Source organism: Gekko japonicus, unplaced genomic scaffold (assembly GCF_001447785.1).
Source record: "Gekko japonicus isolate JY-2015 unplaced genomic scaffold, Gekko_japonicus_V1.1 scaffold2300, whole genome shotgun sequence".
NCBI classification, from domain to species: Eukaryota; Metazoa; Chordata; class Lepidosauria; order Squamata; family Gekkonidae; genus Gekko; species Gekko japonicus.
The window spans coordinates 36111-55382 of record NW_015169853.1 but is presented as its reverse complement, the minus strand read 5'-3'; the positions used below and the strand labels follow the sequence as shown (position 1 = coordinate 55382).

The 19272-nt window shown below is 52.7% G+C and overlaps 1 protein-coding gene across 1 annotated transcript in view; it reads left to right on the top strand.

Moving 5' to 3' along the window:
- The window catches only part of PIEZO1 (piezo-type mechanosensitive ion channel component 1), a 143026-nt gene that overhangs the window by 114604 nt on the left and 9150 nt on the right, over positions 1-19272 (top strand). Inside the window, exons 34-48 of the mRNA XM_015417362.1 lie at positions 41-133; positions 1699-1871; positions 1990-2114; positions 3934-4119; positions 6386-6644; positions 8274-8462; positions 8686-8917; positions 10412-10541; positions 11762-11909; positions 13015-13229; positions 13329-13487; positions 15388-15535; positions 16347-16535; positions 18629-18721; positions 18887-19059. Of these exons, the coding sequence (XP_015272848.1) occupies positions 41-133; positions 1699-1871; positions 1990-2114; positions 3934-4119; positions 6386-6644; positions 8274-8462; positions 8686-8917; positions 10412-10541; positions 11762-11909; positions 13015-13229; positions 13329-13487; positions 15388-15535; positions 16347-16535; positions 18629-18721; positions 18887-19059 (2512 nt within the window). The remainder of the gene's footprint in view (positions 1-40; positions 134-1698; positions 1872-1989; positions 2115-3933; positions 4120-6385; positions 6645-8273; positions 8463-8685; positions 8918-10411; positions 10542-11761; positions 11910-13014; positions 13230-13328; positions 13488-15387; positions 15536-16346; positions 16536-18628; positions 18722-18886; positions 19060-19272) is intronic.

The following is a 19272-nucleotide window of genomic DNA, read 5'->3' as shown; positions in this document are numbered from 1 at the left end:
TTGGGGGGAAGCGTCTATGACAGGTTTCTGCACCCAGCAGGTGATGCAAGCCAGCCCCAGGGAAGCGGGCTGCCTGGGCCCATTGGCCAAGAAGAGGAGAAGGAGGAGGAGGAGGAGGAAGAAGCCGTTCCAGGTACCTCTGCAAGGGCAGCCATGGGCCTCTGCTCAGAGGCAGGGGGTGGTGGAGGGAAATGCGGAAGCAGCTTCCATTGCGAGAATCCCCAGCTTATTTTTATTTATTATTTATTCTTTCAATTTACACCCCGCCCTCCCTGCTGAAGCAGGCTCACATACAATAAATATATAAAGACAATTTGAATCATTCGTACAACATCATAACAAGTTAAATATTAGTTGTCCTAAAGCTGGCATGTCCAACTTCGAACAGGTAGTGATCCGTTTTTTCCGGCCAGAAGTGCTAGTGATCTACCACCATGAAAATAAAGTTTCAAAACAGTTTCGAGTTAGATTTTAACCCACTAAAGTTGGGTTCCACCGTCCCCACCCCCCCATTTATAATGCACTTTCTGTCATTTACTGGTAAGCAAAATAAGCAAGAACAAAACAGAGAGACGAAGATCCAGAAAGAATGGCGGATACTTTTTATTTTTTATTGAGTCATAACTTTCTTTAACTGTCTCAATAACTTTCTTTAACTTTTATTCAGAGTCATTTGTGTTAAATGTAGGTTAAATGTAGGTCAAACCAGGAGACCAAGTGGGGCTGGTGATCTACCTCTGACCCCCTCCGCGATCTACTGGTAGATCGTGATCTACCTGTTGGACATACCTGTCCTAAAGTGCTGGAACAGTATTCAAGTAAAGTGCGAGAGCAGAGGTTTCAAGTTAACCAGTATTACTTTGGCGGCAGCCGTGGTGGTATACTCACACCAGCTCAGTTGATCAAATCATGTGTGTGGTGAGCAGAGGCTGTACGTTGTGGGCCAGGGCACAGGGTCACTTCTCAGTTGAAGACCTGGTGGAAGAGCTCCGTCTTGCAGAGCCTGCGGAACTTTGCATGCAAAAAGTCTGTGGTTCAATCCCCGGCAGCTGCCATTCAAGGCTTTTGGCTCTCCGGTGTCGGGAAAGACCCTTCCTCTGCCTGGGACACCTTGGCAAGCCACTGGCTGTAATCCGGAGCGAAAGAGACTCATGGCCTCCTCCGTCAGGGCAGTTGTCGTGCGACTGACCCACTGGAGTCTTTCCAGGGGTGGCTGAGGCTCAGTGGGAGAGCCTCCGCTTGGCATGCAGAAAGTCGCAGGCGGCTTCATGATTGCATGCTGGGGTGGGGCTGCAGCTCATGCAGAAGGCCCCGGGTTCAGTCTCTGGCATCTCCAGTTAAGAAGGACCAGTTGGCAGTCGGTGATGTGAAAGAGCCTTTTTTGTCCAAGACCCCGGAGAGCAGCTGCCAGTCTGAGTAGACAAGACTGACCTTGATGGACCCAGGGTCTAATTCAGTATAAGGCAGCCTCACGTGTTCATATCAGGGAGGGGCTGTGCCTCAGTGGAAGAGCTTTTGCTTTGCATGCAGAGGGTCCCAGGTTCAGTCCCTGGCAGCCTCTCCAGTTCAAAGGACCAGGCAGGAGGTGATGGGAAAGACCCTGGAGAGCGGCTGCCAGCCTGCGTGGACAAGTACTGAGCTTGCTGGACCGAGAGTACAGCAACTCCATGCATCTTCATCTGTTCCTTTTCCATGCAGAGAAGAGCAACGTTGTGCAGCGGGTCTTGAACGTGCTGCACTTCCTCTGGGTGCTTTGCCAGGCCACGGCGGACGGGCTGACCCAGTGGCTGCGGGCCTCTACCAAGGAGCACCAGCAGCTCTCCACCGTGCTGGGCCTGGAGAGATACGTGCTCACCCGGCAGCTGGATCAGGTAGGGACTTGGCGGGACACAGCCGGGCTGGGAAGAGCAGAGGGGCTCCCAGTTGTGCACGAGGAGGTGTGTTTATCTGTGTTCATTTCTCTGGGCGCTGTGCCAATCCCCCATTCAGGCCGAGGAGGTGCAGAGGGGGTTCCTGGACGAGCTGTATCAACCGGCAGCCGCTGTGGACGAAGCTTCAGAGGAGACCGCCTTGCCGGGGACCACGGCAGATTCTCCAAACAGCATAGCTTCCAGGCAGGTGCATAGGGGGTGAGGGACTGGGGGGAGGCCGGGGGGAGGCCCTGTGGGGCTGGGGCTTCTCTGCGAGGCTTGTGGGATTGACCAGGGCTTAGTCGGAGCTTCGGGGTCTGAGAAGGCAAGACTCGCTGGAAAAGACTGTGATGCTGGGGAAAGTGGGAGGCTTCGGGGTCGGAGCTTCGGGGTCTGAGAAGGCAAGACTCGCTGGAAAAGACTGTGATGCTGGGGAAAGTGGGGGGGCAGCAGGAAAAGGGGAAGACCCGACAGGAGATGGATCGACGGATTGATTCGACCCAGGAAGCCACGAGGGCCTTCCGTTTGCAAGACCTGAGCCAGGCTGTCAGCGTTAGGATGTTTTGGAGATCATTCATTCTTGGAGTCTTCATGATTTATTTTATTTTTATTTATCGTCCGCCTTTGTCGCAGGGACTGAAGGCGGATGGCTCGTCGTGAGCCAGTTCAGCCACACAAAAATGGGACATTCAATCACAAGGGCTGGCTGGCTGGCTTTATTTGGTTGGTTGGTTGGTTGGTTGGTTGGTTGGTTGGTTGGTTGGTTGGTTGGTTGGTTGGTTGGTTCAACTCCTATCCCGCCCTTCCTGCAAACGGGCTCAGGGCGGGTTACACGTATTAATTATAGGACAATAAACCAGTCATTTAAGAACTGAAGAACTTAAACCTTCAAAGACGGCGACCAGGCTACTTCACCACCATTTCTACGGTGCCCTGATATTAGTCAATTAAAAGCAGAGAGGGCTGAATCCCATGAGGGATTAGGAATTGCAGCAGTCTGGAACCACCAGAAAGAACCGAAGCATGACAAAAAGTTTTCACATGACACATTGTCAGGGGTGTCAAACATGCGGCCCAGGGGCTGGCTGTCTCCTGCTTCTTCTTCCCGTTCTGCTGCTGCTGTGTCATCGTAGGCTTGCAGCTTACACACACCTGAACAACATACTCAAGATCGCAACAGCACAGACAGTTTGATGCAATCATCCAGAGCAAGAGGTGTCAGTTATCAGACACTGTTAAATAAACGAAATATTGCAAGAGTGCTGATGTTCTAAGCATGTTTGTATTTTAAGTAATAAACCCACCTTCGTGTTTGTGTCCTTTATAAAGTTTATCTCTCCGCTACCTGGCATTACATTTTATGACACACCCGGCCCGGCCCAACAAGGTCTCATTTAGGTCAGATCTGGCCCACATAACAAATGAGTTCGACACCCCTGCATTAAGTGGTACAGAAGTTACGTACTTTGGATCCTACTTTGCAGTAAGCTAAACGCAGCCATCTGGACCACAGGCCTGAATCGTTTATCCAGGCAAGTCTGTAATACTGTTTTCTGCAGGGCAGCCCCGTTACCTGCGCAGAACAGACACACACAGAGAGGGATCTTTAGAGTCTTGCTGCAGGACATGGTTTTGGTGCTACAGTTCCCACCTGGGACTGGGGCAGAGCTGCGGTGCCCTTCCTTCCGTGCTGGCTGCAACAAAGGCTTCAGACTCTTGGGTGGGGTGAGGTTTGGGGCAGAGGTTGTTGCTCCGAGGAAGTTGTGAACTCTGGCACACACAGCTTCAGGGAACGCAAGGATCCCACCAACCTTCTGTCCGTTGCTGTGACGGCTCACGTAACTTCCTTGGGGGGGTGGGATGGGGGGGGGGGAGTGTTTCCTCCCTTCCTCTCGCCATCTTCTCGCTGGCTCAACAAGCTCCAGGATCCAGAAGGCTGTGTCTCCTTTCGGCCATGTCAAACCTCCAAGAAGGGCACCTTGTGTTGAGAGCCACACACTGATTTTCTCTCTTCCCTCCCCAGCGGGTGCGAAGGGGCGGAGGTGCTGAGCACTGATACCACCGGCTACGGCACCCGGAGCGCCAGCGAGGAGCAGATCACGGCCATGGGCTCCCGGGACGACGTCGGGCTCCTCCCCAGCAGCTCCCAGGAAGTGCTGACCTACCCTCCCACCCGACCCCGCACGGCCAGCGAGTTGCTGCTGAACAGGTACGGGGGCCGATGGAGGGACAGCTCAGCCCCCTCGGCGTAGTGGAAAGCCCGGGGGGGGGGACTGTGCTGCATTCCAGTACTTGGTGAGCTTCAGTTTCAAAGCCAAAGACACAGAAGGTTTTGTTTTATGGATTTAGCATTCCTTCCACACACCCCACACACAGAGGTGTTCTTAAGCATCAGACCTGATGAGGCACTGGAGGATTCACTCAGCCGTGTCAGTCTGCGGTAGAAGAGCTGGACTCGAGTTCTAGAGCACCTTAGAGACCGACCAGAACTTTAAGGTATGAGCTTGCAAGAGTCAAAGCACCAGATACCTGATATCTGATGAAGGGGGATATGGTCAGATGTCTGGCGAAGGAAGCTTTGGCTCTTAAAACCTCATACGTCCAAAATCTTGTCCGCCTCTCACGCGCTGGAACCTAGCTGGAAAATTCGTGCGCATTAGCACAACTGTGCATTTTGGGGAGGTGTTTTTCTTCTCCTTGTACCGTTTTCCCCACTTCAACCCCACCCCAAGAGCAAGGAGTCTTTTCCTCCATCAGAAAACAGTGTTTTCCCCCTAGAGCTGAGACTCCTGGGTTAGTGGAAGACAATATTAAGATCTAACTCTGTGTCTGTTTTTCAAAAAAAACGCAACCGCACGACCAGGACGAATATTAAGCGAGTGGATCTACGTTTTGAAAATGCACTGGGTTGCTTATTTTATTTTATTTATGGGACTTGTATTCCGCCCTCCCCACAAACAGGCTCAGGGGAGGTTCCATCCATATGAATACAAATTACAGTGACAATTAAAACCAGTTTAAAGCAACAAATGAAAACAGTACAAAAATCATAAAATTATAACATTGATGTCCCACCATTCTACTTAAGAAGCACTCCAGGGCTCTTCCTGCTAAATAGAAGGATTTTGTATTGGACTAGTATTAATGCTACTTACTGTATTTATACCTACTAGGGATACAAAAGATATTATAACATGTATAATTTATATTAAGAATAAGGTTAATAGGTTTTGTATTTGTGATTTATTTTGTTAATAGTTTGGTAGTTGATGTTACATTTTTGTTTGAAGTTAAAATCTTTCTATGATTGCATAATTAAAAAATTAATAAAAATAGAGTTATTTTAAAAAAGCACTCAGGGGTGGCTTAGGAAGGAAATAAAATAATCATGTTAAGTTGATAAAAATAATAATAGCAAATTAAAATGAAATAACAAAATGATGGAAATGGACAACAGCATGAGAGCAGCTGTTAAAACCCCACCCAGGGCTATTTTTGGGCAGGAACGCACAGGAACGGAGTTCCGGCTGGCTCCCAAGTTGGCCACGCCCAGCAGGAACTCATTAGCATAATAGGCCACACCCAATAGCAGGAACTCATTAGGATTGGCTACATTAGGGGTGTGTGGCCTAACATGCAAAGGAGTTCCTTCTCCAAAAAAAGCCCTGGGTTTGGACAACAAACAAGGTCAACAGAATAACAAGCAAAAGGTGGGTGTGGCTGGATAACCACACTTCTGGTAAAATGGGGGTGTGGCCTAATGTGCTAATGAGATGTGCTGTCAGGGGTGTGGCCTAATATGCTAATGAGTTTCTGCTGTTGGGTGTGGCCTGTTATGCTACTGAGTTCCTGCTGGGCTTTTTCTACAGAAAGAGCCCTGCCCAAATCTAATACCCCAGAGCTAGTAATAGGGTTGCCAAGTCGGGTGTTGCACCGCAGCAGAGGACTCCCAGCTGCTGTCTGGAGCGCATGCGCGCCGCACGCACGTCACCTGGAAGTGACGTGACGATGCCGGGCACGCTGGGGGCGGGGCCACAACCATCAGAGGGAAAACCATAGAGTTTTCTCTCGGATGACCGTGGCCCCGACCCCAGCGTGCCTTGCGTGGTCGCGTCACTTCCGGGTGACGCGCACGTCGGGGTGGGACTCCCCACGGGGCCCGATCCGCCGGCGGCGAGGAACGGGCTTCTGGAACGGGGGTTTCCCCGCCCCCCCCCCCGGGGGGGGCTTGGCAAGCCTAGTAAAAGTAGCTGTGTTAAAAACAATAAAATGACAGCGTTGACCAAAAAACAGAACCCTTTCTTGTCGGACAAGATTGTCAGATGAGGCCAGAAGCGGGCTGCTCGGGGAGACGTAGGGCAGGAGTGGATCACTGCTTTGGCCCCGCGTGGACAGCATGGGGGCCGCCGGCAGTTTGGCCCACTGCGTTTCTCTCTAGGGGCCCCATCCCAAGCACTTGGTTCTGTGCCTTCCAGACGCGTCTCCTTCGAGGAGCTGGAGGAGTCGGAGCGCTTCTACGCCTCGCAGAACCGCTTCCTGCAGCTGCTGCTGGCTTTCTACCACTTCGTGGCGGCCCATTCGGACCTGCTGTGCTACTTCGTCATCGTCCTCAACAACATGGTGACGGCCTCGGTCATCTCGCTGGTCCTGCCCGTCTTGACCTTCCTGTGGGCCATGCTCTCTCTCCCCCGGCCCAGCAAGCGCTTCTGGATGATGGCCATCGTGTACACCGAGGTGGGGGCTTTTCCTCTTTTCCTGGGTGGCAGCCAGCCAGAGTGTCCGCGCTCTCTCTCTTTCTCTCTCTAGCTGGCAGATAAATATAGGTGCTTTTTAAGGAATGTAGACAGCAAGAAACTTCCCAGGTCTTGGGGGAGCAGTCTTCCTCAGGGTCCGTTGGTGCCATTTGTCTCCGGCAGTGCTGGTGTGGGCAGTTGCCAGAGATCAACGGCTGGGAACGAGAGAAGTGCCGGGTTTCCCCAGCTGTCTGCCCTTATAGGTCAGGGGTCCCTGGCCTTTCTGAGCCTACAAGCACCTTTTGAATTCTGACCCAGTGTGGTGAGCTTAGCCACAAAATGGCTGCCACAGGAGGTGGGCCCAGCCACAAAATGGCTGCTACAGCTTACCTTCAGTTACACAGTGAAGAGCCTTGTGCTGTGGTGGCAGTTGCTGCCCAAGCAATGTTTTTAAAAGACTGCACAGCCATGCAAATCTCCAGTGGCCAATCAGAAGCCTTGTTGGGAAAAAAGCTCCCACCTGACTCCACCCACTTTCTAAAACCACTCGGTAGGCGACAGGAAAGATATTGGCGGGCACCCTGGCACTCACGAGTACCACACTGGGGGTCCATCCTGGGGGAGGTGGTGACAATAGCTGGGGAGAGAGCAGCCAGCCAGTCTGGGTCGGCACGCTCACAGTTGGGCACAGGGAGGGGGAAACAAACCTGACCCAGAAACTGGAACCAAGAACCACGAGGGTAAGAAAGAAGTCAGATAAAGGGCCAATATTAAAAACTAAGTTAAAACTTATAATTAGGGTTGCCAAGTCAACTTGGCTTACCGGCGGGGGGGCCTCGCCAGGCTCCGGGAGCCGTCTGGCGATGTGTGCGTGCAAAGTGCGCGCGCGCCACCAGCACACCACCGGAAGTGACGCACAGCGTCGATCACGTTGAGGGCATGGCCCCGATCGTCGGAGGGAAAACCATAAAACGTGATTGACGTGGTTGCGTCACCTCTGGTGACGCAGCCACGCTGCGCTTCGGGGGGCGGAGTTCCCCCCGGGGCCCGATTCCGCGGCGGCAGAAATCTGGCCTCCAAAGCGGGGTTTACCTGCCCCCCGCCCCCACTTGGCAGCCCTACTTATAATATACAAAAATACATCTATCTAATAGAAAGACAGTTAAAAACAGTCATATTTCAAAACCTCACAAACATCTTTGTCTTGTGTCTTTAGATTTTGCTGCTTAACCTTCCTTTCCTTGGTCCAATATTCACTTCTTGGTTATCTTATTGTAATATGTATTAAAGTTACGTGTACCTCAATATCGTTTGACCTCTGAAGAAGAAGCCCCCCAATATGGCGGAAACACGTCAGGTCACTGGTATTGGCCCTTGAGTTCAGGTTACTTGCACTTTGTAACGAGGCTTTCACTGGGCCCTTATATGTTTTTAACCATCTTTCTAATAAATACATGTCTTTTTGTATATTATAAGTTTACACTAGGTTTTTAATATTGGCCTTTTATCTGAGCTCTTTCTGACCCTTGTGGTTCTCGATGCTCGCAGTTGCTCCAAGCCTTGGAGCTGTTTAGATCTCCTTGGTTCCTTTTCCCACATGCATTTTTTTCCTCCCTGTCCCCTTGAGCAGGCGATGGTGGTGGTGAAGTACCTCTTCCAGTTTGGCTTCTTCCCCTGGAACAGCTACTCAACTCTGGTGCGCCAGGAGGCCAAACCTTTCTTCCCGCCCCGTATCCTGGGCCTGGAGAAGACTGACAGCTACCTCAAGTACGACCTGATCCAGCTGATGGTGCTCTTCTTCCACCGTTCCCTGCTCCTGGTAAGAGGCAGAGTCTGGGCACCGATGCACCAGGCTAGAACCCTATCCTGAGCTGAACAAGCATCCTGGGACGGGCCCTGACCTCACGCGGAAGTGTTACTTAGAAAGATAACAGTTGTCATGGCAACAGGTGCGGGAGGGATGCTGGCGACGGGGTCCAGGGGCTTGTTTCAAGCAGATGCCAGCCTGCGCTGAATCGTTTCCATTTCCTTGTTCTCAACAGAGCTATGGTCTGTGGGATCATGACGAAAACATTCTGGCCAAACATCAGCCAGAGGAAGCTGAGCCGCCGGCTTCGGCCGAGGGGGCAGGTGTGGCCGAGCCCCCACCACCAGCTGAAAAGGAAGGGGAGAAAGTGGAGGCTCTGGAGGCGGAGCCCAAGGGAATCCGCTCGCGGTTCAGGAGAAAAAAGACAAAGAAGCGGAGCAAGGAGCAGAAAGAACAGGCGGCAGAAGGTACGTGGGGGGGGGAGCCATGTTGGACGTGAGGATGCCAGACAAGGCTCCCTCTAAGCTGTGGAGTCGTGCGAGCAAAAATTCTACTTTGTGAGCTGCTGGCATTAAAGTTGTGAGCGAACTGATTTGGCTGCTGCATCGTTCAGTTTGCTCTGGAGCCCCATCCCTTCCTGAGCGGAGGCAAAAATGTGTGAGCCGGAGGCTAAAAACTGTGAGCTGGCTCACACTGACTCAGCTTAGAGGGAACACTGATGCCAGGAGGCCTCAGTCGCAGGGGCATGGGAAGAAGCTCCTTCTGGTAACCCAGACCCCCCCCCCTGCACTGCTGGAGCTAGTTTTCAGCCTGTCCTCTCCTCACTCCCGCCCCCCAGCTCCTTGCAGGCACCAGTATGTCAAATGTCGATGCTGCCTGAATCGGGAATTTTGACCCCTCTGGTTTTTACGGGCTCCTGTTTTTGTACCTGTTTGGACCCGCCCTTAGGCTGTTGCTGGTTCTTCTTTGGGACTGCTAGCCGACTGTTTCCAGCTTGTTGTGTGTGTCCATTTTTATTTTCCATTTTTTTGCACCTGAGCAGTTTTGATACAGAAGGGGAACTAGATGCACCCGAAATGATAAAGAGGTCAAATAGTTAAGCATTAACATCCATTCCTGGTCTCCAACCAAATGCTCCCTCTAAGCTGAGGAGTCTTGTGAGCAAAAATCCTACTTTGTGAGCTACTGGCATTAAAGTTGTGAGCGAGCTATTTGGCTCCTGCATCAATTAGTTTGCTCTGGAGCCACATTCTTCCCGAGCTAAGACAAAAATGTGTGAGCTGGAAGCTGAAACACTGTGAGCTAACTCACACTAACTCTACTTAGAGGAAACACTGGTCAAGAGACCAGTGCTCCCTCCAAGCTGTGGAGTCCTGTGAGCAAAAATCCTACCTTGTGAGCTCCTGGCATGAAAGTTGTGAGCGAGTGATTTGGCTGCTGCATCAATTAGTTTACTCTGGAGCCCTCCTTCTGGAGCTAAGACAAAAATCTGTGAGCTAGCTCACACTAACTCAGCTTATAGGGAACACTGTCTCCAACTAAGTAAAGTCTTTCAAAATGTTGATGGGATGGGGCAATTCAGTAAGGAGCATGTGACAACGTGGAGGTGCCTTCTCCCGCATCTGACCCTCTTTGGTCTCTCCATGACAGTCTTGTCTCCTCTGAGAGGTAGCGGCTCTCTAGGGTCTCAGGCAGAGGCCTCTCCTATCTCCTGCTGCCTGACCCTTTTAAAGCTGGAGATATTGGGGATTCGATCTAGGACTCGCTGCGTGCAAAGCAGATGCTCTACCACTGAGCCACACACTCCCCCTCCCCAAAGGGGTGCTCCAGATGAGGTGCATTTGATCCACTCTGCACTGTTGCTAGAGATCAGTGCAGAAGGCTCACCGTGCACGGCCACGACTCATTGCCTGCCCCCAGAGCGAACACTCACACAGGTCCGTGCTCTGTCCTGTTCTCAGGGGAGCCAGGAGAGCAGCAACAGGAAAAGGAGGAGGAGAAGAAGGAGGAGGAGGAGGAAAAGAAGTCAAGTCCAGCCCAGGAGAAACTGAAGGCTGCTGGGCTCAGAGCAAAACGTGTCTGCATGTCTGGGTAAGTGGCAGCCTGGGCTTCAAGGGGGGAGGGGGAGGGGGGCTGTACCACTTCTGCCCCCCTGCCAGGTCTGCCGCATTCTGACTGTAGCTGAAATAACCTCAACGTCCAAAGCTCCCTTCTGTTGAGGCAAACCCCCTTGGCCCCCCTAGCCGGCTGTTACCTGGCCTTGGCTCTCCAAGGTCTCAGCAGCATCTTTTTTCCTGCTCTGCCACTCAAGATCCTTTTCAAGGGATGTGCTGAGGATTGAACTCAGGACCTCGGCATGCAAGTCACAGACTCTACTGCTAAGCCACAGAGACAGCTTTAGAAGATAGCTTCCCTTATAGGGAGATCCCTGGCAATAGGTTTTCAGCCAGTTTGGTGTCGTGGTTAAGTGCGCGGACTCTAATCTGGGAGAACCGGGTTTGTTTCCCCACTCCTCCACTTGCACCTGGCTGGATGACCTTGGGCAAGCCGTAGTTCTGATAAGAGCTGTTCTTGAAAAAGAGCCGTTTCTGTCAGAGCTCTCTCAGCCCCACCCACCTTACAGGGTGTCTGTTGTGGGGAGGGGAAGGGAAAGGAGTTTGTAAGCCGCTCTGAGACTCCTTTGGGTAGTGAAGGGCCATGGGGTATAAATCCAATCTCTTCTTCTTCTTTATTCCACAAAAAAGAAAAAGGGAAACAAAAACAAAAACAAAAAAGAAAACAAGAAAGGGGGGGAAACTCAAAAACCAGCAACTATTTTTTACACACACACACACACACACACACACACACATAAATGTAGAAACAAAAATATAACAACACTGGTGGCAGATCTACACAAAAGTTTCTATAAAAGGGTTTCCAACCATCTAAAAAGAAGTCTATATGTATTTGTCATCTTTGAGTCATGCATTCAGTTACTGAAAAAGTTGTAAGGTCCTCAGTCCATGATTTACAGGAGGTGGGGATTCGTCTCCCCAATACAAATCTTTTAGCTGTAGTAAGAGCACAGAGGGTCCATTTTTGTTGAATTTTGGTTAGCCTCTAAAAAATGGGCAGATTATTGAAACGTACTCGAGCTTCCTCAAAAATCAGTGCACATTTTAATACAGAATTGTTAGGAATAGCAGGTTCCTCCCAGAAGAACCAAATGGCTGGACACACCCTGACAATAGGTGACGTTCGGGTGGTGTGGGAGGTGCCCCTCACCCTGGTTGCCCCCCCCCCCCTTCCTGCCCCGCCTCTTTCTCCAGGTTGCAGGTGGTGTACCAGCCAGTCCGGCAGTTCTTCTGGGATATTCTGCACAGCGAATACCGGGCCGCCACCGATGTCTACGCCCTCATGTTCCTGGCTGACGTGGTCGATTTTATCATCATCATCTTTGGGTTCTGGGCCTTCGGGGTAAGTGAGCTAGCTCTTGGCGACATTCATGCCTGCAGTGCATCGCTCTCGTGTGGAGCAGCATGGTTTAGGTTTAGATTTAGTGATCCCCCACCCACCCCGAAGTCAGGTTGTCCCCCAGAAACTGGCAATCTGAATTTTGAAGGGGAAGCAAAGAAGAGAGCGCGGAGGGGTCCACAGATATCCTTGGCAGTTGACCAGTGATGAGCATCCGTGTTGGTCTGGCGAGTGCCGCAGGAGAGGACGGGGCTCATCGTTGAGTTGTGTGGAGCTCCAGAGGCGCATGGAAAGCACTGAGGTTGTTGGCACTTTGTGTCACGGGCTGGGGTGCCAGTCAAAGGGAGTCCAGAACAGGCCAAGGTCAGGAGCCAAGAAGACAGTGCAAAGTCCAAAAAGCCAAGCCAGGGTCAGGAGCCAGAAACACAGAGCCAAGTCCAAATCACCAGAAATGTAGTCCAAAGCCAAGCCGGGATCAGGAGCCAGGAACACTAAGCTGACTCGTTGCTTCCACAAAGAGTACTGCCTAGAGTGTGGAGTTAAATGCTGCCACCAGTTAGCCAGCTGCACGATCGCCCAGGCTCCTGTTAGAACTCTGGGCTGGCTGAGCGTCTCCCTTGTAGCCTGGCCTCTCTTCACCTGCTTGCTAAGTTTTGCCGCAGTCGCTCCCTTAAACGAGTCACAAGTGGGGGTGAATCTAGAGGACTTTCAGCTTGCAGTTCTTCCTTCTTATCTGAGCCAGGTGTGAAGATTGCTGCTACAGGCCCTTGCCAGCTACCCTCCTCTGCTGCTTCAGAGGGGCCAGCTGTGGTTTCTGCAGGCTCTGTCAGCTCATCCTCATCCACGCCCGTGACACTTTGGGAGCCTCTGAAGGGTCGGCACAGAGCACAGGGCAGGGCTGAGCCTCAAGCAGAGGGGCGGGGTTTTCTTCTCCAGGGGCAAGCCGAAGGTTGCGCATCCTTGGGCTAGCGTGACTCGTACACCAGAGGGGTTGCCTGCCGTGTGAGGCCCAATGTGCTGCAGGGCCGGTGCCCCAGGGGGATGCTTCCGTCTACCTGTTGGGCCTCTGTGCATCTTGCAGCCAAGCCATCCTCTGTTCCCTCCCCAGAAACACTCTGCCGCGGCGGACATCACATCGTCCCTCTCGGACGACCAGGTGCCGGAGGCCTTCCTGGTGATGCTGCTGATCCAGTTCTCCACCATGGTCATCGACCGGGCGCTCTACCTGCGCAAGAGCGTCCTGGGCAAGCTGCTCTTCCAGATCATCCTGGTCTTCGGCATCCACCTCTGGATGTTCTTCATCTTGCCTGCCGTCACCGAGAGGTACCCGGACTCCGTTCCCGGCCTTCCCCAGTGCTGCTGCTGCTGCTGCTGAGGGAAGGAGCCGTCCTGACGGGTTCCTGTTGTGATCTTCCTCCCCAGGATGTTCAGCTTGAATACCGTGGCCCAGCTGTGGTACTTTGTGAAGTGCATCTACTTTGCCCTGTCGGCCTACCAGATCCGCTGCGGCTACCCCACGCGCATCCTGGGGAACTTCCTCACCAAGAAATACAACCACCTCAACCTCTTCCTCTTCCAAGGGTAATGCAGGGGAGGGGGTGGAGAAGGATGAGGGGCAATCAGCCGCTTTCCCTTCCCAGGTGCCGCAGGCTGCTCTTTCCTGCTGGAGCTGCGGGCACGGAACCCGGGGCCTTCTGCATGCCAAGCAGCTGCCCTTCCACTCAGCCTCAGCCCCTCCCCCCCAAAAAAAACGCACATCAAAAAAATCCCTTGAAACACTCTGCTTCCCCTCCCCCTTCGGAAAAGTCACCAAGAAACAATTAAAGGTAAAGGTAAAGGTTTCCCTTGTTCGAAAGCCAGTCGAGTCCGACTCTAGGGTTGCGGTGCTCATCTCCGTTTCCAAGCCGAAGAGCCAGCGCTGTCCGAAGGCATTTCCGTGATCATGTGGCCGGCATGACTAAACACCAAGGTGCACGGAATTAGTAAAAAAACAATTAGTCAATGCTATTTCTCTTTTATTTTATTTTATTTTATTTTATTTTATTTTATTTTAGTGTAGTGGTTAAGTGCGCGGACTCTAATCTGGGAGAACCGAGTTTGATTCCCCACTCCTCCACTTGCACCTGGCTGGATGACGTCGGGCAAGCCATAGTTCTGGCACAGCTGTTCTTGAAAAAAGAGCCGTTTCTGTCAGAGCTCTCTCAGCCCCGCCGACCTCACAGGGCGTCTGTTGTGGGGAGGGGAAGGGGAAGGAGATTGTCAGCTGCTCTGAGACTCTGAGTGAAGGGCGGGGTATAAATCCAATCTCTCTCTTCTCCCTCTTCTTCTTCTTCTTCTTCTTTTCTTTTCTTTTACAAAATTTAAACCTGCCCTCATCAGGGCTACTCGGGCAGCTAACGGATTTAAAACATGCCTAATAAAATGACATCCTCCATTAAAAGCAATAAAAACATATCATTAAAACCAGAGCTTAAAAAAACCATAAAAACAACAAAGCACTGGATGGGAGGGAGGCCACGTGAAACAAAACAAAAGTCCTTGCATATATGTGCACAGAGCAGGGATTGACCAAAGTGATCATAACTCCTAAATGAAATGCAAATCAAAGCGGAGAACGGGATCAGGGTTTGAGGGCAGTGCTTGTGTGGGTTGGTTGTATCTCAGAGTCAGGTTTTAAATACCCAAATTCAGCACAAAGATGAAGAAGTGGTGGCCACAGTCTGCATTAATGCAATGCACACACTGTCGTGAGTACTGACAGCCCGTGACACACACTGTTTCTGGGTTCATGGTAGAAAATGGGGGGGTCCCTCCCATGCCTTTACAGAATGCCAGTTGTGTCAGGGTCAGTCAAGTGATAGCAGAATGTTGCTCAGTTGAACGATGAGACAGATCAGCCCCCAATTAATATGCTGCTCTGCGTATGTGCCACTTAGAATCATAGAATGTTAGAGTTGGAAGGGACCTTGCAGGTCATCTAGTCCCACCCCCTGCACTCTGCAGGAGCACAGCCGAAAGACAGCCCTACAACATCCACGAAAGATGGCCGTCCAGCCTCCGCTTGAAAATGTCCAGCGAAGGAGCCTCCACCACCTCCCGAGGCAGTCTGTTCCACTGCTCAACCACCCTTACAGTCAGGAAGTTTCTCCTGATATTTAGCCAGTAACGACTCCCTTGTCATTTCCACCCATTAGATCTAGTCTCGCAATCCGGAGCAAGAGAGAATAGATCTGCTCCATCTTCTACAGGACAGCCCTTCGGATACTTGAAGGCTGCAATCGTGTCCCCTCTAAGCCTTCTCTTTCCCAGGCTAAACATGTCCCAACTCTTTCAGCCTTTCCCCATAAGGCTTGGATTCCAGCCCTCTCACCATCCTGGTGAGATCCGGGCATGACTAGTGGCCCCTTCCAACCTTGGCAAAGGGCGGTGGGCTAGAGAGCCCCCTTGGGGGCACTGACTTTCTGGTTCTTTCCACCCTCAGGTTCCGCCTGGTGCCTTTCCTGGTTGAGCTGCGAGCCGTCATGGACTGGGTCTGGACCGACACCACCCTCTCCCTCTCCGACTGGATGTGCGTGGAGGACATCTATGCCAACATCTTCATCATCAAGTGCAGTCGGGAGACTGAGAAGGTGGGAGGAGAACTGGGGGGGGAGCACTGGGGTTCGGAAGCGACACAGACCTGTGCCTTGCTAGCCCCACGGGAAGGGCGGGACGTTCCCTGTGTGGATGTAGGAAGGCAGAGGCCGAGCAACATGGCGAGGAATGTGCCGAGAGCTCTGACCAGGCCGTTAAAAGGGGGCTGTGAGATCTGGGGTTCTTCTTGGAGCGTAGAAGCGAGGAGGGGGATTGCAGACCTCCCAGGACAAAGGAAGGTGTCAGGCCATCCACAGAGCCCCAGGGCACCTTCAGGCACCTTTGGAATTCGGACGCAGTGTGGTGGGCGCAAGCCCAAAATGGCGGCAACAAAATGGCTGCCTCAGGAGGCGGAGGCGGCCACAAAATGGCTGCCACGGCTCAACTTCTGGCACCTTCAGGCAGCTTTGGAATTCGGACGCAGTGTGGTGGGCGCAGGCCCAAAATGGCAGCAACAGAATGGCTGCCTCAGGAGGTGGAGCCGGTCACAAAATGGCTGCCACGGCTCAGCTTCAGTCACGCACAGCCAATCAGAAGAGACCTGCCGGGCCAAAGCTTTACTCTGAAAACACTTGGTGAGTGCCAGGAAGAGGGCACCACGTTGGGGACTCCTGCCTGCAGTGGCCCGGCAGTCTCCAGCAGAGCAGGGCCTTCCCCAGCACTGGCGACCCAGGATCCAGCTGGGGCCCCCCGTATGCAAGAAGTTGTGCCGTCCTCAGCTTTGGGCCTTCTCCTGCAAGGGGACCTCAGGGCAAGGTCAGCCCCGCTCACGCCCCCTTCCTGTGTTGTGTGGCCCTTCCTCTGCAGAAATACCCGCAGCCGAAGGGGCAGAAGAAGAAGAAGATCGTCAAGTACGGCATGGGGGGGCTGATCATCCTCTTCCTCATCTGCATAATCTGGTTCCCGCTGCTCTTCATGTCGCTCGTCCGTTCCGTGGTGGGCGTGGTCAACCACCCCATTGACGTCACCGTCACCCTCAAGCTGGGGGGTTATGAGGTACGAGGAGGACAGAGTGGGGGCTGGTACCGGCTTCCCTCTTTGGAAGGGCTCCCCCCCCTCCATCAGAATGGTTCCCCCCCCCATCCCTGTTGATGAATGCGACTGTCGCGATCGGCTGACAGAATTGCCATTCGTTGCACTGAGAGTTGTCTGAAATACTCTTGACTTGGGACAGGCGGATTGTGTGGGGATAGTGCAAAAAACAGCCAAGGAGATCCACCCCGTAGCCTTAATTTTCAGGTGATTCAGTCCTGACCTGGATGGTCCAGGTTGGCCTGATCCCGTCAGATCTCGGAAGCTAAACAGGGTCAGCCTTGGCTAGTATTTGGATGGGCGACCTCCAAGGAATACCAGGGCTGGGAGGCGGAGGCAGGCCATAGCAAACCACCTCTGAAACATCTCTTGCCTTAAAAACAAGTCCAGCTCTCCACCTAGTGGTAAGGTAAAGGTTCCCTTGCTCAAAAGCCAGCTGAATCTGACTAGAAATGCGGTGCTCATCTCCGTTTCAAAGCCGAAGAGCCAGCATTGTCCGAAGACGTTTCCGTGGTCATGTGGCCGGCATGACTAAACACCAAGGCGCACGGAACGCTGTTACCTTCCCACCGAAGTGGTCCCTATTTATCTACTTGCAGTTTCTTGCTTTCGAACTACGGTTGGCAGGAGCTGGGACCAGAGACGGGAGCTCACTCCATCATTCGTCACTCGGGTCTCGAACTGCTGAACTACTGACCTTCCGGTCTGCAGTTCAGCATCTTAACCACTTGTACATAACACTGAAAGAGCTAGAACTTCTGGCTGCCAGACAATCTTAGGATCTCCTGGCTATACAATGCCATATGATAATAATAATAATCATCAGATACTTTAGCTAGTGACACTTGTGATTGTTGTTACTATAAGCTGCTTAAGGATCATGAAAGGGACAGGATGTTTGCATGTAATAAAGAAAGCATATTAAAAAGAGCCCTGCTGGATCAGAACAAAGGTTTTGTCTGGTGTCCAGTTTCTAGCTGTGGCCAGAAGCCTCTGGAATTTGTAAGGCAAGGCTTTTACCTGTGACAAGCCAGGGCAGTTTGCACTTCACGGGCATAATACTTCAGGTTGTAAAGCAGTTGTTGTTAACAGCATTTCATAAACTGTGTTATTTTGTCAAAGCCTTTTTAAAGCTTTTCAGGCTTGTAGCCATGAGTTCTTCACCCAAAGAGTGATTAACACATGGAACTCACTGCCACAGGAGGGGGTGGCGACTACAAGCATGGACGGCTTCAAGAGGGAACTGGATAAGCATATGGAGCAGAGGTCCATCGGTGGCTATTAGCCACAAGGTGGCTCAAGTGGTTAAGACGCTGAACTGCAGGCTGTGGAAGGTCAGTAGTTCAGCAGTTCGAGACCCGAGTGTGCCGCATGACGGAGTGAGCTCCCGTCTCTAGTTCCAGCTCCTGCCAACCTAGCAGTTCGAAAGCAAGAAATTGCAAGTAGATCAATAGGTACCACTTCGGTGGGAAGGTAACAGTGTTCCGTGCGCCTTGGTGTTTAGTCATGCCGGCCACATGACCACGGAAACGTCTTCGGACAGCGCTGGCTCTTCGGCTTTGAAACGGAGATGAGCGCCGCAACCCTAGAGTCGGACTCGACTGGCTTTCAAGCAAGGGAAACTTTACCTTTACCTATAGATAGGGACTCTGGGGCAAGGGATGCTCTGTATTCTTGGTGCTTGTGGGGAGGTCAATAGTGGGAGGGCTCCTAGTGTCCTGGCCCCACTGCTGGACCTCCTGATGGCACCTGGTGTTTTTGGCCACTGTGTGGCAGACTGTTGGACTGGATGGGCCACTGGCCTGATCCAACATTGGCTTCTCTTATGTTCTTATGTTCCACAAGTTAATTTCCCTTTGTGTATATCAGTGAATCCATCCCTGCTTTGCAGAGATTCCCTCTTGTCGTTTCTTGCCTCCAGTGGGCCGGGGGTTTGGGGCAGACCTGGTTTCCCCTGCGATGGGTTCCGAACCCCACCAGTTGCGGGACTGGTGTCCCACCGGGCTGGCCTTGAGGCGTTCCCTCTGCCCACGCGTCTGCCCTTTCCCTCCTCTCAGCCTCTGTTCACCATGAGTGCCCAGCAGCAGTCCATCCAGCCCTTCACCCCCAAGGATTACGAAGCGCTGACGGACAAGTTCGAGCGGGAGCCGGTGAGTCCCCGAGGGGAAATGCCGGGCAGAGTGGGTGCTGTGTCCTTCCCCCGGGCCTCGCACTGCACCGTGCACGGCCGTCGTGGGCTTGCCACACTGGGAGCTGCGATCTGCCCCCCTCCCCTCCCCCCCCTGTCCCCCCCCCCCCCCCGGCCTCCTCTGCAGATAGCCATGCAGTTCATCAGCCTCTATGGCTACGAGGATTTGGTGAAGGCCCGCATCGAGGGCAGCTCTGGCTCCCTGTGGAGCATCTGCCCCCCCAGCCGGGAGCAGCTGCGGGGAGAGCTGCACAGCGGCTCCTCGGACATCACCCTGCGCTTCACCTGGAGCTTCCAGAGGTGAGGCTGACCCTCACCCCCCCCTTCCCTTCCTCGGCCGTGGAGCCTGCTGCGGTTTTGAGGCGTCTCTCTCTGGTTCCTGGCAGCGGGGAAGGACTGTGAGAACCCGCGTTCCCTCTGAGTTGAGTTAGTGTGAGTTTTTTAGCCTCCGGCTCACGCATTTTGGTCTCCGCTCAGGAAGGATGGCTCCAGTATGCAGCAGCCCAATCGCTC